We start from the raw sequence: 25,457 nt of genomic DNA on the forward strand, positions 1-25,457 counted from the left end.
AAATGTCTTTCTCTCTCTTTGGCTCATTATCGCAATCCACGTCAGAGAATGACGAAGTACGACCAGCAGATGGATCATCAACACAACCTCCCCCACCCCCACCCCCAAAAGCACCCAGGACTGGACTGTATGCCTCACTTTCTGGTCTTGGCACTCCTCCCCCTGTAAACGATCCATCTCCTTTGACACCAAACCCAACTCCTGCCATTGCGGCCTCTAAACCCGCAGGTACAGAGCCATAAACATGGCTGCCTATTATCCATCTCTTTAGAATGTACATGTACACTTGTGTACACTTATGTACATGTACATGCCCTTGATATTGTTTTTCTTTCGTATCACACAGAGCTCCATCTATAGCTGATTTTCTTCTTCTTCTTCGTTAAGATAAAGAAATAGAAAAGAAGTGTGTGTGGGCGTGTGTTTTTGTGTGCTATACATATATTATACACATATATACTCTACTTTTTGTTTTCTACTGTACATTTTTTTCTTGCATTGTTGCTTAACCACCTACTCCCCCTTCAATCCTTATTTTGCCCGTTGTGCCTTGAGCAGGCTGGTCTTCTTTTGGACATTTCAGACCAGTTATACGAAAGCCAACCATTCAAGCAAAGCCTAGACTGGTCAAGCCTGTCATTCCTTCAGGTGCCAGGATTGTCTCGACCACTGTTGTCCAAAAAGACCCACGACCTCCTGTTGAATCCGAACCAACTCAGACAGCAAAGCCTACTTTAACTGCTCCAGCTACGGCACCTACCCTTACGATGAGTTCTTTGCCTTATTTGACGAGTACTGAAGATGTTAATGGGTTTCGTACAGTCCAACCCCAGAAAGTAAACCATCTCTTTAATAGAAAGAGAGAGATAGAGGCGGAAGATATACGACCCCTCTTCTTGCTTTTTTTTTACACAAAAGAAGAAACAAAAGAAGAAATACTGATGGGACATGTGCTTGGTAGAAGAAGGCCAAACATTTCGGCAAGAACAATACCCAAAATCAACAACCCATTGTATTTGACATGAGTGAGGACTATGATCCTAACAGACCCAATGATTATGAGCACTACAAGGAAGAACGGAAACAGCATGTAGAGAAAATGAAGCGGCAGAAAAAGGAAATGTTGGAGAAGAGAAAACATGATTCTCGCTCACGCTCTCGCTCTAGCTCTCGTTCTAGTCAAGACTCTTATTCTAGCTCTCGTTCTCGATCACGCTCGCTTTCACGCTCTCGATCACGCTCTCGATCACCCGTAAGAAAACATGGCAGTAAGTGTCCATTATTTGGAAGGAAGATATATCGCATTTTTTTTCTGTTTTGGATAAATAGATAAATTATTCAAAAATCATAACCTGTTTTTTTTTGTTTTGTTTTGGTAGATGCTTTTGCACCTCCGGCCAGTCTGTACCAGCCTTCTCGACGATCACCTTCACCTGTAGCTGCAGTCGAACAAGCACCATTATCCCCAGCAGCTACAATGGCATCCTTAATAGACGGTAACATTCGAATGGATCTTAATGAGTCAGCCGATGATGCATACATGCGTAGAGCCCGTCTCAGCCAACGTCCACCAACACAAGCGTAAGTTAATAGTTAGGATTTTTTTAGGTAGCTTATTTTAATAAGGCTTTGTATGTTTATTATTGCTTTAATAGAGATGAGGAACCAGTGTCAGGACCGAGTGGACCTGGATTGGGATCTGGAGAGGATATGGCAAGGAAGATGTTGGCCAAGTATGGCTGGCAAGAGGGACAAGGTAAATATTCGGACTCAAACCATGTTTCTTGGCTAACGAAATTTTAATTGTGAACTTTAAAGGTCTAGGAAGAAGTGAAGATGGTATTCGAGAGGCACTCCGAGTGCAAGCAACTGGTCGTGGAGGTGGCATGATCATCAACTCCCAACCAGAACCAAAGACCCAGACACCTTTGCACAAGCGACAATCTCAGGTTATCCTGCTGACCAATATGGTCGGACCTGGCGAGGTTGACGATATGTTACAGGAAGAGACAGCCGATGAGTGCGCAAAGTATGGAAAGGTCGAGAGATGCTTGATTTTTGAAGTAAGTTGACTTGCTGGATATGTGACACAAGAGTTAATGTGAACTTTATTTGCTTTGTGAAAATAGGTTCCAAATGGTCAAATTGCCGATGACCAGGCAGTTCGAATTTTTATAAAGTTCGTCCAGGTTGAGGCAGCTCAGCGTGCAATTAATGACTTGGATGGTCGATACTTTGGTGGTCGTGTTGTCTCGGCCAGATTCTATGAAAATGATCGCTTTGATAGATTGGATTTGGCACCCACATCAGAAGAATATGCAAGAAATCAATAGTAAAAAAAACCATGTGATTTCCGTAAAATAATAAAATAACCTCCTCTTCCTTTCAGCAACACATTAATTAAATAAAAAAATATATATATTATGTGCATTTGAATGCCTAAACAAAGAAGGCTTTATACATATATATTGTTATTGTTATTATTGGTTAAGAATCCTGCTCAGCCTTTTCTGCTTGTTCTTTTCTTAATCTTTCCAGGCGAGTCTTGTTTCTCTTCAACAGAATTCTATTGACATTTGCACGTTCAATGTCGTTCATCTCATGCCAGTTGTTGATGCGGCTAATTGTTCCATTTTCATTTACAACTAATTTATTCAATTATGAGTATTTTTCTGTTATTATTTTTTTATAAAAAAAAAGGTTTCTTTGGTATAGTAATTGTGGTTTATTATTATCATTGCAGAGATAGATGACTTACCGACAGGACCAAGTTCGCTGAGCTTGTAGGTGTCATTAACACCTACCTGGACAGTCTCTTCGGCCGATGCTGGTAAAGCAAGAATAGGTTTGTCTTCTTTGGTAGTGGACATTAGGGATTTATTGATTTTATTGAGTCCAATAAAACGAGATCTCAAATGGACAATGGAGCGAAGCATAAATAAATAAATATGTATATATTTGGATGTTAAAAAAATATGAAAAAAAAAACTAAAGTTAAAATGTATATTATAAATACGAATATAAATTTACATCAAAATTTATAAAAATAATAATCATAACAATAAGAGCTTAAGCAAACCAGTCTTTAATTATACAGTTAATAGCTACGTATTATAAATAAAGAAAAAAAATGTAAAGAAACAAAGGCCATTATTTCATTAATAGCTTTTGACGTCTTTGACCCAATCGCTTACAATACTGTCCTCACGCTTAAAAGTCTTTTCTTTACCCTTACTTTCATGACTTTCATGACTTTCATCTTCAGTATTGTCTCCGCTGTAATTGACATTGCTTCATTCCAAACAACATGTCCCATAATCCTTTGACTGCCTTTCTTTACCATTCTTTGTATTCATTAGAATATAATCAGTATCAAGCCTTTTTATTGCTTTATAAGAGTAAAATATTCAAACAAACTTAAGTTAACAGGCTATAATTTCTAAAACAGTTTCTATGGTGACGCTAGTATGACTTGTTACTATGTTGAAAAAGAATGATAATTAGTAGGGAAATAATTAAATAATCTCAACATATATATATATATATTGAGCTTTGGGTGTATAGTGACTTTGTCGATATCCCTTTCTTATCTGTTGCTGTAAAATATTTATGAATTTTAGATATTTCGAATAGCATGTATAATACAAGAGAGAGATATAGAGACATGCCTTGTTGATTGCATTATCTCAATTACCATCAAAGCATTTACAAAATCATCTATACTTATATATTTGTTATATACCAGCATGTTTGGAAAGGAATATAAATAAATAAAAGGTACATTCTCTAGAAAGTATATACATTGTTTTTTTCTGCTCGATTCGCAAAGCAAATATACTTACCTTTAAACCCAATTATTCGGGTTACAGAAAAATTCGCAATAGATATTTCGCGTGTGTGTGCGTATTTGCGAAATATAGAAACCTACCCGAGAAATTCACTTGAATAATGTGTTACATATACAACAGTATTCAAAGTACTTGCATAGGTTTTTAATTTTATGTATTTTTTTTAATAGTTAATTCGCCATTTCTGCACAGTGATCGTAGGGGTAGTCAGTCATGAATATTTGTCGGGTTTATATAAAACAAATTGTGATTGATTTGAGTACTATGATTGGATTAATATGTTTGTGAATAATATCAAAGTAGCCCTGTAACGTTTATCTTTTCTTTTTCTTTTTTGGTTTATCGAGTTTAGATTTCATTTTCATAGACCAGATCATTCTTCAAAAGAAAGTACAAGTAATTAAATAGAATGTTATTTATTCTGACAGAGTTAGTCTCCAAAGCAGTGATATAATTCATTTAAACTTCAGGCTAATTTTTCTTAAAGCAACTGAAATGCCCAATTGATGGTAAACTAATAATATAATTTATATATATATATAGTGTGAATTCTGACGTCTTGTATCAGAAATGATGTTCTTATATTTTATGTATGTAATTTATATTATCTATTTTTAATTAAATTAAATTACTTAACACCTTGGTAAATTTCAAGCCTAAAAAGTAAGCCCATTTTCTGTTACTCTTCCCGCTTTCCGCTCTTCCTCTTCTTTCCTTTTCTTTCCTTTTATTCTATTATTTACCTGGCCTTCAACAATTATTCTCAAACAGCTTGTTGTCAAATTTCTTGGCCCTTTGTTTTCTTTCTTTCTCAAGGAAGCTGTTACAATTACCTCTAGATAATACACTGAGCGACACTTTATGACCCACTACCCACCCCTTCAGCATGGTAGTGCTTATCCACAACCAAATATGAAGGACCACACTCCCGTCATAATCGAAGAGCCTTCCCGGTCCTATTCATCTGCAACTCATCAAGACATGTTCCGTCAGCGCCGTCAGAGACGTTCGGATGACGAGTCTGATGACATTGACCTCTCAATAGATTATGATTCAAAACAAGCAAAAATAAAGAATAAGCGTATGCTTGCACACAAAGAAGCCCAGAAACGAGACTGGAAAATTGTGGCCGCATTGACTGTCTGGGCAGCCTATGTCCGTCTCTGGAAGATTTGGCAGCCATCCTCTGTTGTGTAAGTTTCAATTCATTATTTATTTGTTATTATTACTTCTTGGGTGGGGAGGGGGGTTTATTTTATTTTATTTTTATTGTTTTATTTTAAGGATTTGAAGATCGAAAATATTCTTATCAAATGTATTTTAGGTTTGATGAAGTGCATTTTGGTGGATTTGCAGCAAAGTACATAAGAACCCGCTTCTTTATGGACGTGCATCCTCCGGTAAGAATAACAAAAAAAAATTAATAAAAAAAAAATCGCGCCTCCTTGTTGTACACAAATACCTATATATGTTATACACCAAGACATCGGATTGCTCAAATATGTTCTATAGTTGGCCAAGATGTTAATTGCGCTGGTTGCCAAGCTGTCTGGGTTCGACGGAGTTTTTGACTTTAAAGACATTGGAAAGTAAGTAAAACAATGTATATATTTATAAAAGAAGATAAAGAAGAAGAAGGGGGTTCAATATCGGTGAATTGAAAAAAAGGCAGATATTGATGGTGAGGTTTGAATGACTTTCTAGGGATTACATTGAATCAGACGTACCATACGTTCCTATTCGCGTTTTTTGTGGCATTTGTGGACTGCTAGTAGTTCCAATTGCTTATCTGACCATGAGAGGATCAGGCCATTCTGTCGCCGCAGGCCTTGTGGTAGCTTTAATGGTCTGTTATGGTAAATATCAACCTTTTTTTTTTTTTAAAAAAAAATGTGAATTTCAGTTTTGATCGGAAAGAGCATACAGAGCGATTCTCATAAGATAAAGAGCTTAAGCAAAATAAACAGCCTGAATGATAAATTAAATATTTTGCTTTGTTGGCTTGAAAATTAGAGAATGGCTTAATTGCCAACAATCGATTGATCTTACTTGACCCTCCACTCTTATTTTTTACGGCTGCTACAACCCTGATGTGGATCAACTTCCACAACCAAAAGAATAAACCTTTTCAGTTTTGGTGGTATACCTGGCTGGCATTAACTGGTCTTGGCCTTGGCCTCACAGTCAGCTGTAAGTGGGTTGGCTTGTTCACAATTGCAACCATTGGTGTGTCTACCATCAAAAATCTTTGGGATCTGTGGGGAGATTCGCGTATTCCTGTGGTAAGCCGTCATAACATGTGTTTTTTTTTCTTCTGGTACACCTTTATGTGAAGTTGTGGACTCCGTTTTAACGCCCAATTATTATCATTATTATCTTTGGTATTGGTATTGGTATTGGTATTGTTGCTCATTTCTTCTTCTTCTTCTTTTTATCAGAATGTGTTTGTACGCCATTTTTTGGCAAGGGCAGCATGTTTGATTGCACTGCCTGTTGTGGTATACATGCTTATGTTTGGAATTCACTTCCATTCGCTTCCCAATAGTGGTGAAGGTGATGGTTTCATGAGTCCTGAGTTCCAACAGACTCTCGCAGGCCATAGTATGGCTGATACACCAATCGGTAAGAATGCACAAAATGCCAAGACAAATCCGAACACGAAAAAAAGGAGACACATTTTTTGGCTGTATACTGATTTATTAAACTTTAATAACTCTTTAGATATTGCTTATGGATCAAATGTATATCTGAGACATGTTGCAACTCGCGGTGGTTACCTTCATTCACACCCTCACGATTATCTCACTGGAAGTAAACGTAAGTAATCTTCAAGGAGCCAATAGTAATAATGATAATAGCAATAAAGGGGATATACCAAATACTTTATTTATTTACGTTTTTGTTTTTTTGGGTGGTTTAGAACAACAGGTTACTCTTTATCCTCACCGCGATAATAACAATTGGTGGACTATTCACAAGTCGACCACAAATGAAACCGTTGGAATTGAATATGTTAAAGACAATGATATCATCCGTCTTATCCACAGAGATACTGGAAAGCGTCTCCATTCTCATGAACACCGTCCTCCCATGACAGATCTCGATTATCACAATGAAGTCAGGTAATAAATATATATATATGTGTGTGTGTGTGTCAACATTGGCTTATAAAAATAATAACATAAGCTCATTATATACATATATATATCAGTGCTTATGGATTTCCTGGATTTAATGGCGATGCCAATGATTTTTGGCGTGTTGAGATTATAGACCATGATAAACGTGATCCTGAGTCTGAAGACAGACTTCGAACAATCCATTCAAGATTTCGCTTAATACATGTCATGTCTGGGTGCTCACTTTTCTCCCATAGCGTTAAACTTCCCGAGTGGGGATTCGGTCAACAGGAAGTAACGTGTATTAAAAGTGGAAAGATACCCAAGACTGTGTGGTATATTGAATCTACCGAGAACTCCCAGTGTAAGATTATAATCATGTAGAACTTTATGTATATGTATGTTTAATTTGTCTCTTTCTCTCATAATTCATTATAAATCAAAAGTGCCAGATGATACCGAAAAAGTTAATTACAATCGTCCTGGATTTATTGGAAAATTCTTAGAGTTGAACAAAGTAATGTGGGACACTAACAAGGGTCTTACTGCATCTCACCCTTATGACTCTAGACCATCGGTAAATATCCACAAGCAGATTCATATTCACACACATATATATATAGATTCTTTCTTTGCTTATACTTGATATAACCTTTACTTATTTACTTATTAATTCATAGTCATGGCCTGTACTGAAACGCGGTATCAATTTCTGGGGAAAAGGAGATCTTGGCCTTCATATATATTTGCTTGGAAATCCCCTTGTTTTCTGGGGAAGCACAGTTGCTATATTTTCTTACATTGCAATCAAGGCAGTATTTTTACTATTAGAGAAACGCGGTTTCCAGACTGACTTTGGAGGTAAGGCACTTTTGACAAGTAAGCGTTGGAGACAAAGTCACTTAATTAAATATATGAATTAGGGCTTCGCAAGTTTTATGACGAATCCGCTGGATTTTTCCTCATGGGATGGTGCTTCCACTATTTCCCATTCTTCCTCATGGGTCGCCAATTGTTTTTGCACCACTATATGCCTGCTCTTTACTTTGCTATTTTGCTATTTGGTGTTGGATTTGACCTCTTAACCATCAGACTTGTCAATCGTAAACGTCTTATTGCCGCTGCTGCATTTGTGATGTGTGTCATCTACGTTTACCGTTCATTCATACCTATCACATATGGTGAGCCATGGACAAAAAAAGATTGTGAAAAGGCAAAATGGTTACCTACCTGGGACTTTGATTGCATTCAGTAAGTTTGGTTTTTTTTAATACAAAATAATAATAATAATAATCGAAATATTGAAAACATTAAACATTGATTTGTTTTTTTTGTGAATCTGCTAGATTCCGAGATGACATTTCAGCCTATTATCCTGACGGCAAGCAACCAAAACTAGAGCTCATGCAAGAAGCCATAAAGAGCTATTTTGCTCCAGCGGAAAGCAAGGAACAAGCAGCGGCAGCAATTGACGCAGTCAATATTATATCTGATGGAATAGTTCTTGCTGCTCAGAGTGATCCGGTTCTAAAAGAGAATCCACAGCAGCAAGTTACTGATGTGGATGCACAGGGGTAAATCACCTCGATATCCATCATACTTGCATCATTATTTATAACAAAAAAAATATCAAATAGCTAAATAGACTTACACATCTGCAAATCAAAATTGAAACTTGGTGTAATATAATGCACGCATAAAAATATAAATACATATAAATTATTGCTATTATTCTAAATAATGGATATAAGTAATTCATTTTTTGAAAAGCTTCCTAGTTTCAAAACTAGTTCCTGTGAAAATGAAACAATAATAAAAACAAAATAGTTTCTGTTTTAATTAAGACTCGTCTTTTACTTCTTCTTTTATGTGAATTAAGTATTACTTGCTAAATCAATTGAGTATTTATTTATCCTGTCCATGAGTTCAAGATGGTAACAAAAGGAACAATTGCTTCATATACATCGAGTATTTTGTCCAAAAATCCCTCTGAAACAACGTCCAAGTCATCAAATTTCTTTGAAATAACGAAACTCTTGTACCGCAAAAGTTCGATTTCTGGATGATTTTTGTCTACATTCCGCGGTGCTGTCTTGAGCTTGTCAGTGTCTTCCAGCAGTGATATACCATGCTTTCCAAATATTTTTTCCATGCCTTCCAGCTCCAATGCTTCACGTAACAAGGATGCATGGTCAATTATGCCTTCTCGGATGCTTTGCAGGCGATTGGCGGAAGGTTGCCAGATTCCTGCCCCAATGTATGTGCCTCCTCCTGGTGCAACTGCAAAGTAATAGCCAGCAAATGGAGATTTTTTGCCTCCTCTCGAAAAAGAGGCCGAGAGGTATGTCTTGTAAGGCCTCAAGTCATTCGTAAATCTCAAATCTCGGCTTTGTAACAGAAAGAGAGAAGAATATAAAGGGTTTAATTCATTTCACATACACAAACGGAAATACCAATGACACAATAAGACTTACTGCTGTCGATATACTGATAGTTTTGGGTTCTCTACTAGAATCGTGGGATCCAAATCATGCAATTGTTCCATAAGCATACCAACAAAGTCTGTGAATTCTTTCTGGGTATCTTTCCATCGATCCTGGGATACAAACATTAACATTATTATGCTTGTATTGAATGTAAGTTAAAATTGGTATATTAATATACCTGACTGGAAAGCATAAATTCTCGAGTATTATTTTCCTTCAAGTCTGCTAAGAACTCTAGTACTTTTGGTGATAGGGCGTCTGCAAAAGGAGAGCCTTTTGGGTGTGGAATTTTGATTGTGCTTGGCTTCAGCTTTGAAGCTATATCATTCTCATTCTTAACGACATTCTGTGAATCTTGTTCCTTTACTTCTTCCTCTTCCTCTTCTTCGTATTCGTCCTGGCTATCATCTATAGCTTTAGCTGGTACTCGTTGGATTCGGGTACGTTTCGAGCGACGTTCGATTGTTGCAATGCGATCAACATGATTCCCATTTGGCTTGGTTTTTGTCTTCTTTGGTTCTATAAGCTCAGATAATCACTCAACGAATTATATACATATACATGTATATAGACAATGTAACACGTATTGAAATATGTAGCTGTATACAAGAGAATAATGCTTTTTATTAAATATTTTTTTCTCTTTTTATACCTTTATTTCTTTTTGTGGCAGGCATACTATAGAAAAAGGAATTATCTTAATACAATAAAAATTATGAAAAATGATGCATATATTTTTATTCTAATTTACATAAACACTACACACACACACACAGCACCTTACAAATTCTACTGTGTGTCTAACTGATGTGGCTTTTTATGTGTGTGTGTTTGTTTTTTGGAGGAATATTATGTACATTGAGGGTACTCAATCACGAACGTTTGTACAATTTGACAAGACAACCAGGTATTATGATTGGACAATTTGCTTTAATGCTTTGAAAAATATATATATATATATATGTGTACAAATGTTACTCTGATTAACCCCAATTTTTGATTTTCTATAGCAATTGGTACTGGCTTTCTTTTTCTTTTGTTTTACTATAATGATTTCCAATAAATAAATAAATAAATAAATAAATAAAAATGCAGGTTTTCTTCCTACAATTGGAACACTCATAAACCGATTTGGGTACATTGGAAGAAATATTAATACGAAACATAGCTTACTTATTGATACAAAGATTTTAATTAATATTTTTCTGCATCTGTAAGCATTTTTCCCTTATATTTTTCATAGCTTTATCTATATATATATATATATATTATAATCCTGCATTTTAATTGGCTGAATAGTGATATTCGCATTACTTTACTCTCTTGACAGTTGATTGCGTTCTTGATTTATATTGAATTATCCGGAGGATAATTACTTTTTTGTCTATTTGCCACACATGGTATTGAAGGTCATAACGCTAACCCCAAACCTTACCAGATTAGTTAACAAACTCTCTAATATTCATTTTTTGGCTAGAAACCCAAGACATTGGTGGTTAGTTATTATTAAAAGATAAAATCGATCAATAAAATAAGAGAATGCGATACACATACACATCCAAACACATACATGAGCCCACACACATTACAATGAAACTGGAAAACAAAACAAAAAGTCCTTACAGTGACTGTAATATATAGTTACAAGTAAGTCAAGTCGGGTGGCCTTTGTATTCTGTTTTGGCAAACCAAGACTTTACTAAATACAAGTTAGTGCAATGATTAACAATTTCTTGTTCTTTTAATTGTTCACCATCATAGCGTACATTCTTTATTGTCCATTGGAAAATCATATACATTTTTTGAAATAAAATCGTGAAGACTTTTTAAAAGAACCTAGGGAAATCGATTTGTGTAATGGTAATTAAGATCACTGCATGCTTAGACTGAAAAATAGTAAAATCAAATGGATAAAACAAAACAGAAAGAATAAAAAAAAAAGAAAAAGGGTTGGATATCAATCAATTCAGGACAATAGGTCAAATCAAACTGGTGTTGTTCCCCAAATATTCTACTCCTTGACTTTAGTTTTCAAAATACAAAACCAAAAACCAAAAACCAAAAACCCAGAAAGAGACAGAGGGACAGAGAGACAGACACAGTGTGGTAAAAACAATAGTTCAATAGACAAACATGTAATTAAGAACAAATAGGTTGTTCGTATGGTCAACCAAAAAAAAAATGAAAAAAAAATAAGACCATAAATAAAGTACAGCAATGGGATTTAAATACAACAGAGAAAAACCTCTATATAATATACAAGAATTATGACAACAAGCTCTATTCACCAACCCTCCCTCTTCTCTTAATATTCGTGTTTTCTATACAATAAGCTGCCACCTTGATTACGCTCTGCGACAAGGCCCACACCTAGATAAAAGCACCAAGCGAAGGATCTACTTAAGTGATATGACTTTTTTCCGTGCATGCTACAAGTCAATCATCCCGCCTGGATCTTCCTCGTTTGTGAGGGGGTTCACACCATGCGTCCAAATTCATATTGTTGATTGACCGCCCCATAAATGAGAAGTCGGAAGGTGTATATCTCCTCTTGAAGCCATCTGAAGGTGTTTCGGGATAGTGATTAGTGTCATAAGTATGCATGACCGGAGTATATGATGCACGCAAGGTAGGTGCATTATGCGGGAGCGAAAAGGTGAATTGTGTGTTGGGATCTACCTGGAAAGGATTTGTGGCCTGAGACGTAAGTGGTGCCTGAGTCTCATATTGGTGCCCAGATGTAGATCCATGCTGCTGCTGCTGTTGCTGTTGCTGCTGTTGTTGTTGCTGCTGTTGCTGTTGTTGCTGCTGTTGCTGTTGCTGTTGCTGTTGTTGCTGTTGTGTGTTGTCAAACCCAGATGAGAAAACGGTTTGGTTACTGTGCCCAAATGAGGTTTGAGGGGTCTTAGGTTCTGGAGGACTGGGTCTTTGTGTGTGTGGATTTGATGTAGCTGGCTGTGTAATGTGCATGGACTGAGATTGTGCAGGTGCCATACCGTCATCGGATCCCATCTCAGAGGTTAGCTGTGTATTTCTCTCCCGAGCAAATTCCAATAGATCTTGAACAGGTAAGAAACCTCGTTCAACGGGATGCCCAGTGTAAGGGTCTCCCTGCTGAGACACAGTTGTACTAGGATGTGAACTAATAAATCCATAGAGATCTTGAAGTGCTTGTTGATAACCTGCTGCATAGGCTTTTCTGTTCTGGACCAAAGAGTCTTTATAGAGAGTGGTAACCTTTAGTGCAGCTGCCTTGAAAGAATCTATGAGTGCATTGTCGGTTGATTCATAGGAATCGAGAATTGAATTTGTGTTGTTGTTCATGAGGAGCAATATTAAAGAGGTGTTTAGGACCCAACCCGTTCTTTTTTTTTTTTATCTCCAGTACTTTTTTTTTCTTGCGCGTACCTCACCTTGAATGCTCAAAGCTCTTCTTGTTGATAGTCACATTCTACGTCATGCTCATGATTAAGGGTCAGCCTCGCTCGTTGAGTGTGGATATGGCTTAAGGAAGGAAGGAGGTAACATGTAATCATACCGGGTTTTCATTGACTGTCTTGAACTCACTGCAGCTGTAGCTTTTTTTTCTTTGTTATTTTTTTTGCTGCTGTGCTTTTTTTTTGCAGTGAATATCTACACCAGATCCTGATTTGGGTTGCACTGTCAGACTCGCTGTTAAGGAGATAAAATCGACCCACAGTGACTCAGACTGACAATTCCAGCATTATGTGTATATAAATACTAAGTCCGTCAATCTTCTTTCTTTATCTAAACTTCTTCTAATGGCTACCCTACTCATCGACAATTACGACAGCTTCACCTACAATGTCTATCAGTACCTTTGCTCTCAGGGGGCAGACGTTGTAGTCTATCGCAACGACAAGATCACTGTAGACGAGATCGTAAAGTTAAACCCCGTCAACATTGTCATCTCTCCTGGCCCCGGTCATCCTTCTCATGATGCCGGTGTTTCTAGAGATGTCATCTCTTACTTTGCTGGAAAACTCCCAATTCTCGGTATTTGCATGGGTGAACAGTGTATCTACGAAGTATTTGGAGGAACTGTTTCCTATGCTGGTGATATCTTGCATGGAAAAACCTCTACAATTAAGCACGACAACCGTGGATTATTTAAGAATGTGCCTCAGGACAACCAGGTCACTCGTTACCACTCACTTGCTGGCATGCCCAGCACACTTCCTGAAGTTTTAGAAGTCACTGCCACCACAGACGACGGTGTTATCATGGGTGTTCGCCACAAAAAGTATACTGTTGAAGGTGTTCAATTCCATCCTGAAAGTATTCTGTGCGAACATGGTCACACCATGATCAGCAACTTCCTCAGTCTTCGCGGTGGAAACTGGGATGAGAACCCCGCTGCCGGTGTTTTGGCCCAGAAAGTTCCCGCTGCTGCAACAGAGAAGGCCGCCCAAGAGGCCTCCCCTGCTATTTCTACCCCCAACGGTGTTCCCACCATTCTGTCCCGAATCTATGCTCAACGTGTAAAGGATGTTCAGGCAGCTAAAGAAGTTCCTGGACAGAGCCAGGCAGATCTTCAGAAGTTGCTCAACCTTCACATTGCTCCTCCTCTGCGTGACGTTGTAAACCGTCTCAAGGAAAGCTCCCCCGCTCTTATGGCCGAAGTCAAACGTGCATCTCCTTCAAAGGGCAACATTGATATCACTGTTAATGCAGCTGAGCAGGCACTTCAGTATGCGTTGGCTGGGGCTAGCGTAATATCCGTTCTCACTGAGCCAAAATGGTTCCGTGGTTCCCTCAATGATCTTCGCCAGGTCCGCGAGGCCTTGTCCCTGTTGCCAAACCGCCCTTGTATACTCCGCAAAGACTTTATTGTTGACACTTACCAAATCCTTGAAGCTAGACTCTATGGTGCGGACACGGTGCTTCTTATTGTCGCAATGATGTCTGACGAAGTACTCAGAGAGCTGTACCAATATTCTGTTTCTTTGGGTATGGAACCCCTTGTCGAAGTCAACAATGCTGAAGAAATGGCACGGGCCAACGCTGTTGGAGCTAAGCTTATTGGTGTCAACAACAGAAACTTGCACAGTTTTGATGTGGATATGGAGACTACTTCACGTCTGGCCGAGATGGTACCTGAAGGAACTATTCTTTGTGCCCTATCTGGAATCTCTACCCGCGCTGATGTAGAAACTTATGTATCTCAAGGTGTCCATGGATTATTAGTCGGTGAAGCATTAATGCGCGCTTGGAACCTGAAAGAATTTGTAGCCGAATTACTGGGATACAAGAAGAAGGATCCCGTACCGCACACACCAGTCTCTCGTCAGGTTCAGGTCAAGATCTGTGGAATCTCTTCTGTTGAGGCTGCTGTCGAGGCTGCTACTGCTGGGGCAGATTTGGTTGGTCTTATCTTTGCCGAAAAGTCAAAGAGACAGGTTACTGTAGCCAAGGCGCGCGAGATTGTTGATGCTCTACACAAACTTCCCACACGCTCATCACAATTGCCTGTCAAGAGTCAGAAGAGTATAGACTGGTTTGATGTTCAGACTGAAATGGTAGAACAGCGGTCTGGAAAGCCTTTGGTAGTCGGCGTATTTGTCAACCAGTCAATCGAGTACATGTCTCAGGTGGCAGTAGAGGCTGGTCTTGACCTCATTCAGTTACATGGAACAGAGTCTGCCGAAATTGCACGTTTCTTACCTGTGCCTGTTATCAAGGCATTCCACATGGACGCGTCTTCATTTCATGCAGGACAGATTCCTTATGTCACACAACCTGGCAACAATCAATTCGTACTACTAGATGCTAAAGTTCCAAGCCTCCCCATGGACCGACAGGGTGGACTTGGTCAAAAATTCGACTGGACCATTGCTCAGGATATTGTCAATGTCAAGCGCCCGGGTTGCTCAAAGGAACAGACTTTCCCAGTAATTTTGGCTGGTGGATTGGATCCCTCAAATATCTCTGAGGCTATTCAGCAGGTGCGTCCTTGGGCAGTCGATGTTTCTTCAGGAGTCGAAACGGATGGAAAGAAGGACTTGAAGAAGATTCGGGCGTTTGTTGAAAAAGCCAAAAGCATAAATTTGCAGTAAACTACAATTATAGAATGTTTGTTTGTGTGTTGCAATTGTGTGTGAATAAAATCCTCTTGCTTAAACTAAAATCCTGGGCTTAATACCAAAAACAAGGAAGGGTTGAAACATATACATAAATATTTCCAAAATTAAGTCAAATAAACAACATTGGTATGAGTGGTATTTACACACGCTCAAACACCAGCACAATAATTGGTGTTTCTTTTCTCAAGGTTTATGCTGTTAACTGGATGGTGACTAGCTTGCAGTATACAAATGAAACATATAGATGCCCTGACATGAAGCAACTTTGTGACAGGATTTCAGTTTTAGATATTCCATAAATACCAATTCGATAAAAACTTCTTGATTTGTATTCTTCCGGTAATAATGAAACCTGTTGAACTATGCATAAAACATTGTGGCTATACACTTGGCGAATATTGAGTTTACTAGACGCTCGAGGATTAACTCCTGTACATATTTTACAACAGTTTACCAGTCGTTTTTTTTCCTTTTGTTTTTGATCCATTGTTACCCAAAGTTCTATATATATCTTTAATCAATACAAATCCACCCAAAAATAAAGTCTAGAAATTGGGCCATATACAAGAATTGACAGGATTTTTGAAGAAGCGAAATCTCTTAAGAGTGGTAATAGTGATTACAGTAACACGGATATGTGTACGAAAAAGGAATGGCCGTGAGTCATGCAGTATAAACTACCACAGTCAAACTGAGAAAAACCGGGCATTATAAAAAGAATACATATATTCCAAAACGCATAAAAGGAACACAAATAACTAAATACTAGTATCATCTTTCTATCATCTTTCCTTTATTTCTTCTTTCCCACAAAGAGAGAAAAAATACCCGACAAAGAAAAAAAAGAATTGCCATGCCCAGCGTAGATGAATTGAAAGAAGCCTTCGCCTTTGCCGGCAAAGACATCAAAGCGCGTGAGAAAGCGGTTGAGCATTATGCACTTCGAGACTCGGAGGACTGGTATTACTATTCTGGTCTCATTATTCTCCAAAGGCTCGCGGACGAGGTTAATTCCAAGGACAATAAAGACCCAAGGGACCCAACCGCAGAAGAACGCGAACTTATGAACTGCTTTCATAAGCACCTGACGGGCTACGAAGCAAAACTCAAGTTGAGAACATCCAATGCCAAGTATGACAACAGATACAAAGCACTCCAGAGCCGCTACTATGTCCTGGTCTATTTACTTGACAAAAAGGAATCAACACAATTTCTTCAAGATGCTCTTAACCTTGATAAGATTCCGGCCATACATGATGAGGACCAGGACAATCAGTCAACAGATGCACAGATACAAAAGATTCTTCCTTCAACCTTTTCTCAGAAAATAATTAATTCAGAGGAGCTTGTCTGGAAAAGTATTTCTCAGATAGCCAAGGATGGAGATTCTCTCGATGTGGAATACCTTGCGCTCCCTGTCTTATCTCGCCTTATCAAGAAACCATTGTCGAGCTCCCAAGAGTCGGTCATATTCGCGAAGCTGTTGTCATTTCCTCAGGCTTCCCAGCCATTGGGAGGACAAGGCATTGATTTTACAGAGTTTATTTGCAAATATCTCAGTGGAAAGGACGAAAAGTATTTCAAAGACAATCTTCCCGGCATTTCGCTTGACAACCTAACAATTGATCAAATGGACATCATCAGAAAAAGCGTCCCCTTGGTTGTTTTGTGCGAGAGCTTTCTGACTACGTATATAAAAAAATTAGTACCCTTGGAATATTTGAATGAGGGCTACACCAAAGCAACAGACAATTTTTGGGATGATGAGAACCGTATATTGGAAGGTTATCTTTCTCGTCTCTGGACATTTGTGGAAGACTTGCCAGTACTTTATCAGCCTCTTAAGGCATTAATTGGCTTTCACAAACTACGGCTTCAAATTTCCAGAGAGAACTTTTCTGAAGCTTATCTTCTCAAGTAAGTATTTTTCTAGATTTACTATTACATATAACAGCTACATAAACAAATAAATCTCACAATAATCCCGTAAATATAGATATTTAGCCCTTACTCAAGGAAGAATTCTTGAAAATGTCATGTCTCCTGTTCCTGGCCGCCCAGTTGACCTTAAACAAAGATTGAGCAAAGCTACTACAATCAAGGTAAAAGAATATAATTAATACTTTATGCTTCTTTACTTTTTTTTATTAACCCTTGAAATCCGTTAATAATAGATCCCTTATCTAACGAACTATGCTACTGACTCACGTGAAGAAAAGACTACAGTCTATGTCTATCTTACAGGTGTTCTTACAGAAAATCCGGATATGAGTCTCGATCCAATCTTGAAGTACCTAGACTTAAACGATACTCTAAAGAAGCTTTATACAACTGTGCAATTGACCCATCCTTTACGTCAGGGTGTTTCTTTGGAATCCTCTAATTCGCTTACGACTTATGAGCTCGATAAGCTCATCAACGAAGTAAAGCTTGAATTCGCTCCCTCAACAATCAATATTGGTCGTATTCTTTTGGCTGACACTCCTATAAAGTTGAGCCTTCAACTTAAGCAAGTGGGACATCTTACGGTGCGAGTTTATCCTATCGATCTTTACAACTATTGGCGCATGCATTCCAACAAAAGAGTCCTGTCAATGAGCAAAGAAGAAAGCGCACGATTGGACGGTCTATGTCCATTGTGGGAAGACACCATTGACTTTACCAAAAAGACTGCCCTCTGTACTTGGAAAGAATCTTTTGTTTTTGGAAAAGACCACTTGGCCTCTGACTGTGTCCAAGGGCGTGGCGCTTGGATAATCGATTTTGTTGGAGAAAATATACAATGTCGCGCCATTGTTCAAAGGGTAATAAGAAACATATAGCTAATATTATTGGGTTTGGCGTAATAACTAAGGAGTTTTGTAAAATTAGGGGCATTTACGTCACTTGGTTCAAGATACTTCTGCTGGGCATTTGATTCAAATAATTGACGAGAATAATATTCCTTTGAAACAAGATGGCAGAATCTGGTATGCCGATTCGTACTATGAGGTAATAAACATTTCAAAGTGCAAAAAAAATGTATTTTTTTATTTACTTGTTTTATAGTCGGATGCAAATGGAAATATTTTGATCCCTTACCGTGCCGGCGAGACCAAGAATACAGAAATACTTCTATTGTCAAAGGATGGATTTTGTGAACCAGTCGCCTTTACGCATAAGACAGAGACTTATGATCTGACTGCAAAGTTTTACGTTAATCTTGAAAGTGTTCTTACAAACAGACAAGCAAAGATGGTCGGAATCCCACGCTTGACTATCCACGAACAACCTGCTAGTTTGGACTTGCTTGAAAAGATGACATTAACTGTGACAGCCACTTCCTTAAATGGTGTCAAGAGTTCTACTACCTCACAGTACGCTCCCCTTACGAACAATTCATTTGATTATGAATTTACCGTTCCTGATCTCCGTAAGTATAATGACCTATAAAGCCAAGACTGTATTACTGATACTTTCAATAGTGAATACACTTGAGTTAAAATTGACTGCCAAAGTCAAATCCACTTCCACTCAAAGTGATGGACAGGAAGTTGAAGTCAGCAAGGTTCTCGAAATGAGAGCTGAAGATAATCCTCTGCCAAAGCCTTATCTTCGTATAAATAAAAATAACGAGTACTACATATGTTCCCTTGGAAAGAATGGTAAAGTAGTAAAAAGTCTATATTTGTTTTGTCCTCATAAAATCAATTTTGCTTTTTTAGGAGAAATCTATAAAAATAAGGAATATACTATAAAATTGGAGCATAGCATGATAAGAGCTCCCATAGTTACAAACATGCAAACGGATGAACATGGCATTATTCATCTCGGACCGCTTGAAAATATCCATTCAATTAGCGTTGGTTCACCAGAGCTCCTTGAAATTAATTGGGATATTTTGAAAAAATCTAACGCCGTTCTTCCTACAACTTTCAACGGAACGGCCAACACTCCTTTGATGTTTCCGTTCGCTGAAGAAGCAAACCGTATGTGCTCTATTTATCAAACCGATGGTTCTAGGTAACTTATTTACCAACGTACATATACACATATATATATACTTATTTTCTTTCCGCTAATTTATTTTATAGTCAAGTACTCCATGACTTTACCAACCGACTCTCTTATGAAAATGGTTATTTAAAGATTGCTGGTCTTCCAGAGGGTCGTTTTACTCTCTACCTTTACTCCCAAGGAACAAAGTACACAGTTACCATTTGGATCTTCAATAGTCAGGTCTCTACTGCTTTAGCTGCGTGTGGCAGCCATTGGTCAAACTGGATCCTTAGTTATAGCTTTTACGCCACCAACAGTCGATGGTTTGCCCATTCTCCTCTGGTTATCTCCGATACAACTGTAACAGATCAATCAATAGTTGTGAGCTTAAATGGATGGTCCAAAGGGAAGACATATGCGCTTGTGACGACGACTGCCTTTATCGAGACAAGAAAAAGTTTGACCAAGAGTCTTTTAACTCTTCCCACGACTAGTCCTAAAAAATATGCCAGTGTTCTCGATACTCGTGCCGTATTTATTACAGGATGCAAACTGAGCGACGAGTACCAGTATATACTGAAGAGAGCGAGGGCTGAAAAATGGGTCGGAAGCTCTTTGGTAAAACCTTCTCTGCTACTTTATCCAGAGGTAAGGTTAAATAGCATTATTTTTTTTAAGAATATTACTGGTAATTAATAATTACATTGTTTCTTACAAAAAAATAACAACAACATTATAGGCTTTGGCTTCAGCTACATCAGATTATTGTGTGGTAAATGAAAGGGAACATATGTTTGCTGGAGGAGGCTATAGGTACACAGACACGACTGATAGTATAATTACAAGCGGGGTTTCACGTGGAAAAAATCGTCGTCCCACAGATTATGGTATGGATATGCTTCGTCTTTCTTTTTTCTTTTTCTTCTTTCTTACAGTCATATTACTACAGGCTTCCTTGATCATCGTTATTCAATTCTTCGCTTGGAACCCGATGAGGATGGAAAATTAATCATTGATCGTGCTCACTTGGGTGACGGAAATATTCTTCAGTTGGCTGTCCTTTCTGGAGAGCAAATTGTTACCAAAGAAATGGTATTGGATAGTACAACCACCGAATTGCGTTTAAAGAATCGATCCCAGACAATCGAAGACTCAAAGTCTGAACAAGCATATGTGCGAATTAAGTCCGTATCAACTTTGTACCCAGAAAATCTTGATTCTGCTATTCAAGACGACCCAGCAGCCCATGCATCGTTGCAACTTGATGGGGGTGAACAAGAATTTGAGGTTGTCGACAGCTTTGAAAAGTTGTTCAATCTCTTTAAAGTACTCTCCAATGCGGAAATCAACACTAGTCTTGAAAAGTTCAAGTTTCTACTCACTTGGCCATCTCTTTCTCTAAAAAAGAAATTGGATCATTACAATACAAATGTTTGTCATGAACTCAACTTGTGGCTAAAGCATAAAGATGTATCATTCTTTGAACATAATGTTAAGCCGTTTATCAAGGTGAGTAACTATTGTGCTTATTATGTATTCCCAAGCTATACTTACTCCTATGTTTCTCTCTTATAGAGCAAGGTTACTACATCGTTTATGGATTTGTATTTGGTTGATGAAGATTTAAATGAATATGCAGATAGTCTTTACTTGTACAACAATTTAAATATGATTGAGAAGGCCTTTCTGGCCAAGCGTGTACCTGGTCATTTTGATTCCATTCTTCGTTCATTTGAGGACGCGTCTACAGCTCCAAATGAAGCATCTGAGGATATAGGATTCGACACAGTCATGTCTAGTAACGCACTTAACCAGCAACCAGGTAATAATAATGATGATTAAAGCTCAAATGTTACAAGTCGTCGGATTTAGTTCTAATATCGACATCTATCTCCTTTTTATTTTCCAACCTCTTCAAACTATTTCACAACTTATCCTGGCTATTCACCTGCTTTACCTACTTATTTAATTGATGAAAAAATCAAATTTGCAATATCAAGCTCAAGGTGAAATTCAAAAAAGCTCGATGAACTATTTTCTCCGTTCAGCTATACCTCAATCTGCCATGTTTGCCAGCGCTCCAATGATGGGTGCAGCACTGGGTAAAGGTGGTGCAAGGCGTGATCGTAAGATTTTGCCTCAAGACGAGTCTGATGATGATATGGGCTTTGCGGACGACTTCTACGACAATCCCTCAAATACCGTGGTTGAAGAGTACGCAGGTAATTTCATGTGGTTAACTGCTATCTGTATAAAAAAAAACAGCTAACTGTTTGTTTTATTGTTACAAGTTGTGAGAGAGACTGTTGTGGAGGAGAATGATGATGATCAAATCCAAGATGATAAAAAAAAGTTAGATGAAGATGCTCTGCGTGCTAGATCGGCTAAACAGCAGATAAAGGTACCTTATTCATTTGTCAAGCCAACAAAAGAATGGGAAGAGAAGGGTTATTACAATGGTCTCCCAAGTTTTGGACAATCCAACAATTCATTCTGGGTAGATTATATTAAGTCTACAAGAGCTGTATTTTTGTCCAAGGTAAATAAAATAGTAACTTGTATGATTTGTCATCTATATAAAAAACTGAACATTTTGCTCTACAGAACTTTTTGGTAGCTATCAATAACTTTACAGAGATTATGGCCGCGTTATCTGTAATGGATTTGCCTTATGCTGTGGATGCCCAGTGGAAATGCAAGAGTGATTCAAACAGTGGTGCTCTTTCCATTATATCTGCAAAACCTTGCTTAGTTTTCCACCGTACATTGAAAGTAAGCTATAATTACTCTTATATATATATTTGTGTGTGTGTTTATGAAGAATGTAAAAGTATTAATACAAAATAAAGGCAACAAATAGCATTGCACCTACCAACCCAATTGTTTTGCTTGGCCAAGGCATATTTAATAAATCAGCTCAACACAGCTCTCGAGAAGATATTACTATGATTAACCCAACTGATTTAACAGCTGCTACAGAATATAGCTGGCATCTTGTTGTGAGCAGTAAGTACAGAATACCACTATTTTTATAACATATAAAAAAGAAGACAGCGTAGTAACGATTTTTTTATGCTTCTCTAGACATTTCTTCAAAGTCATTCACGTGTGAGGCCACGCTACAAATTCCTTCTGGGGCAGTACCTATTGAAGGAACTCCTTATTGTCAATCGAAATTCATTGCTTTGCGACCTTATTCTACATGGGAGAGCGTCATTGGTAGCTTCTACTTTCCACACGCTGGAAACTTTACGCAGCTACCTATCACTATTACTGACAGTTCAAAATTGCTGAACAAGAGCCAGCCGATAAGCCTTTCAGTGTCAGAGCCCGGTCTTTTTATCAACCAGAAATTAGGAACTTCAAATATTCCTTGGTCAGTTGTAGCCAGCAAAATGAAGAATGAAGATGTGTTGGATTACTTGTCACAATACAAGAAGCTTGACGAACTTAATTTCGGTTTGATTACTTGGCGTATGTCCAACAAGGCATTTGCTCGCAAAGTATTTGACGTTTTGGGTGGCCAGAGACGTTACCATACCGGTATATTGTGGCAGTATGGCCTCACCCATGGATTTTTGGACATTATCAGACAGCTAATTCAGATATATGCTGATGGAGGAATCATTCCACACATTGGAAAAGCATTTGTTTCACCTCTTTTGTGCACCAGTATTCTGACAAAAGATACTATAAATGTTCTTGACTACTATCCAATTATCAGCGCACGGGGTAAAGAGAAATTAATAGAAGAGAGAGAGAGAGAGAGTGTGTGTGTGTGTGTGATTGATTACAAAAAAAAACAAGTTTGACTAAACTTCGTGTCATAAAATATTTGTAGCCCACAGTCTTGGAACAAAAGTAGAAATCTTGAACACACGATTCTCATCCCAGTACAATGACTTCCTCGGATATTTGTGCGACAAATCCGCTCCCAGTACTTCTGACCTTTTGGTTCTTGGCGTATACTTGCTATTACAAGACCGCATAGGAGAGTCTCATAGAGTCTACAACCGTATCTTACAAGAGCTTTCCGGGAAAATAAAAATCCCGGGTGCCACCACACCTGAATCTAATGTGCAGCTTGATTATCTTGGCGCTTACCTGCAGACTCGTTTGTTGGAGAGTCAGGTGTCCCAAAACCCAGAATCTGTTGATCTGAATGGAGTTCGTAAAATTGCTCAAAAGTATCGCACCTGTGGAAATCTGCGCTGGCGTGCACTGTTTGCTAGTTTGGAAGATTTTGTGGATGAAGTTGATGGCATGACAAGTAGTGAGGATCGTACAGGCTCGAATATTACATCCGAACGTCGGCAAGAACGGGCACTACATACTGAGCCTGTACTAGATATGGAAGTAAATGAAAAGGATGGTCTGGTGGTTCACTATGCCAATATGACGGACCTACAAGTCAACTATTACAAAACCAATGTTGAGGTTGTGTTCTCTGGAAGCCCATTTATGGCGAATGAGGCCAAGCAATCTGGATGCCAACAAGGGTCGGGTCATTCATTAGAATACGGATGGGTGAAACCTAATTACACCGAAAATTACACATTGGAGAGCAATGACGATTGTGTTATGAAGGAAGTACAAGGCGACGAAGACTTTGATATGATTGGTGTCAACCGAATTAAGATGAAAACAAAGATCATTCCCCTTCCTCAGCATCTGATTAGTACGAATGTTATGGTAGAGGTTACTGGAAGTGGATTGCGCCGTAGCCAGACTTTCTTTGCCCATCAATTGACTGTCCATATCGTCGAGCCGTTTGGTGTTGTTCGTGTAGCCCAAAAGCAAACCAAGCGACCACTGGCGGGCGTCTATGTTAAGGTGTACTGTCGCTCCAATGGCAAGAAGGAGGCTAAATTCTGGAAAGATGGCTACACTGGATTGAATGGTGTGTTTGACTATGTTAGTGTGACAGAAGGAAATGAATTGGTGGGAACCGACAGAGCTTCGTCTGGCCAAGAGTCGCTTTCTGATCTGATAAAGAAGATCAATAGGTTTAGCATATTGATTTCAAGTGAAAAAGATGGTTCTGTAGTAAAGGAAGCTTATCCTCCTTCTTAACAAAAAAAAAGTTATATTAACTCAGTGACTTTTAACATAGCAAAGTTAAGCTTATAAATAAAATATGTATTGACACATGTGTGTATGTGAGTGTATTGTTATGATTTTCATGTTTATTTTCTTTTACTAGCTTGATATACACATATTGTATTTTAAGCTATAAAATTAAGAAGTAAACTTATAACCGATATTCCACAATTTTGGCGGGTATCAAGTGGTTGGTTGTCTAGGTGACCCATTTAATTTTGTGTTAGTATCACTTTGCAGCCTGTGTTACCACATCTACAAGGTTTAATTCTCCTTTTTCGGGTCTGCATTATTTTTTAGAACAAAAATGGGCAAAATAGGAGATTTGATTTGTAGAATACAAATATAGTCTCCTCCATACAAACTCCGATGAAGTCTGTAGATTCACTATGAGGATCCAAGTGAGTAAAATTCGACCCCAGATGTTGAATATGAGTAATCTATTGAACTTTAGAAATCCTGGAGTATTGGGTTATTAGAAGAAGAATTCTATAGGACGTGTGCATACATATGTATGTGTGTGTTTGTTTGTACAAGCTTTTCGACTGGTGTTGTGTAACAAGTGTACATGATCTAGTCTTACACTTCCTCACCTGTCTACCATTAATGATGATCCAGATAACAGTTATCCTTGATTATATATATATATATATATATGTATTTATTATATCGTGCCAGTTTACTAGTCTGACACTCAAAATAAAAGATGTTTTAGCAGAATAGATGCAAGATAAGATAAAATTGAATTAATGGGGTTAACCTATTTAGGAGGATCAGATAACTTGCAGGCGATTATCAATCTTGATTCAAAATTGTATTTGA

General features: G+C 38.1%; 6 protein-coding genes across 6 annotated transcripts; 4 read left to right on the forward strand and 2 right to left on the reverse strand.

Annotated features, from left to right (window-relative positions):
- The first annotated feature begins 1,514 nt into the window (after positions 1-1,514).
- PHYBLDRAFT_158536 (hypothetical protein) lies at positions 1,515-2,913 on the forward strand. Its single transcript, XM_018433809.1, has 5 exons — positions 1,515-1,581; positions 1,656-1,756; positions 1,819-2,063; positions 2,130-2,645; positions 2,759-2,913. The coding sequence occupies exons 1-4, from the start codon at positions 1,541-1,543 to the stop codon at positions 2,331-2,333; spliced, it is 591 nt and encodes a 196-aa protein (XP_018292949.1). The 5' UTR covers positions 1,515-1,540; the 3' UTR covers positions 2,334-2,645; positions 2,759-2,913.
- Positions 2,914-4,931: 2,018 nt separating this feature from the next.
- Positions 4,932-8,679, forward strand: PHYBLDRAFT_132938 (glycosyltransferase family 39 protein; the record flags this gene model as incomplete). Its single annotated transcript, XM_018429534.1, has 13 exons — positions 4,932-5,041; positions 5,173-5,248; positions 5,361-5,437; positions 5,553-5,704; positions 5,862-6,127; positions 6,287-6,470; positions 6,570-6,665; positions 6,769-6,970; positions 7,060-7,331; positions 7,414-7,544; positions 7,648-7,828; positions 7,891-8,218; positions 8,314-8,679. The coding sequence occupies 13 exons, from the start codon at positions 4,932-4,934 to the stop codon at positions 8,543-8,545; spliced, it is 2,307 nt and encodes a 768-aa protein (XP_018292950.1). The 3' UTR covers positions 8,546-8,679.
- Positions 8,680-8,876: 197 nt separating this feature from the next.
- On the reverse strand, positions 8,877-10,130 carry PHYBLDRAFT_61045 (hypothetical protein; the record flags this gene model as incomplete). Its single annotated transcript, XM_018440737.1, has 4 exons — positions 8,877-9,354; positions 9,442-9,563; positions 9,632-9,972; positions 10,106-10,130. The coding sequence occupies 4 exons, from the start codon at positions 10,128-10,130 to the stop codon at positions 8,877-8,879; spliced, it is 966 nt and encodes a 321-aa protein (XP_018292951.1).
- Positions 10,131-11,889: 1,759 nt separating this feature from the next.
- PHYBLDRAFT_167248 (hypothetical protein) lies at positions 11,890-12,777 on the reverse strand (the record flags this gene model as incomplete). The annotated part of the gene is made up of 2 exons (XM_018435611.1): positions 11,890-12,207; positions 12,322-12,777. 2 exons carry the CDS (start codon positions 12,775-12,777, stop codon positions 11,890-11,892), a joined length of 774 nt encoding a protein of 257 aa, XP_018292952.1.
- Positions 12,778-13,231: 454 nt separating this feature from the next.
- On the forward strand, positions 13,232-15,723 carry PHYBLDRAFT_124173 (hypothetical protein). The gene has a single exon (XM_018428977.1). It carries the CDS (start codon positions 13,236-13,238, stop codon positions 15,528-15,530), a length of 2,295 nt encoding a protein of 764 aa, XP_018292953.1. The 5' UTR covers positions 13,232-13,235; the 3' UTR covers positions 15,531-15,723.
- Positions 15,724-16,343: 620 nt separating this feature from the next.
- On the forward strand, positions 16,344-24,697 carry PHYBLDRAFT_180973 (hypothetical protein). Its single transcript, XM_018438393.1, has 17 exons — positions 16,344-17,474; positions 17,554-17,659; positions 17,732-18,361; positions 18,429-18,548; positions 18,606-18,969; positions 19,022-19,201; positions 19,262-19,559; positions 19,631-20,183; positions 20,275-20,422; positions 20,485-21,044; positions 21,111-21,357; positions 21,536-21,757; positions 21,827-22,074; positions 22,140-22,307; positions 22,385-22,541; positions 22,620-23,267; positions 23,377-24,697. Exons 1-17 carry the CDS (start codon positions 16,411-16,413, stop codon positions 24,606-24,608), a joined length of 6,945 nt encoding a protein of 2,314 aa, XP_018292954.1. The 5' UTR covers positions 16,344-16,410; the 3' UTR covers positions 24,609-24,697.
- The last annotated feature ends 760 nt before the right edge of the window (positions 24,698-25,457 follow it).

The sequence above is a fragment of the Phycomyces blakesleeanus genome (genome assembly GCF_001638985.1).
Source record: "Phycomyces blakesleeanus NRRL 1555(-) unplaced genomic scaffold PHYBLscaffold_8, whole genome shotgun sequence".
NCBI classification, from domain to species: domain Eukaryota; kingdom Fungi; phylum Mucoromycota; class Mucoromycetes; order Mucorales; family Phycomycetaceae; genus Phycomyces; species Phycomyces blakesleeanus.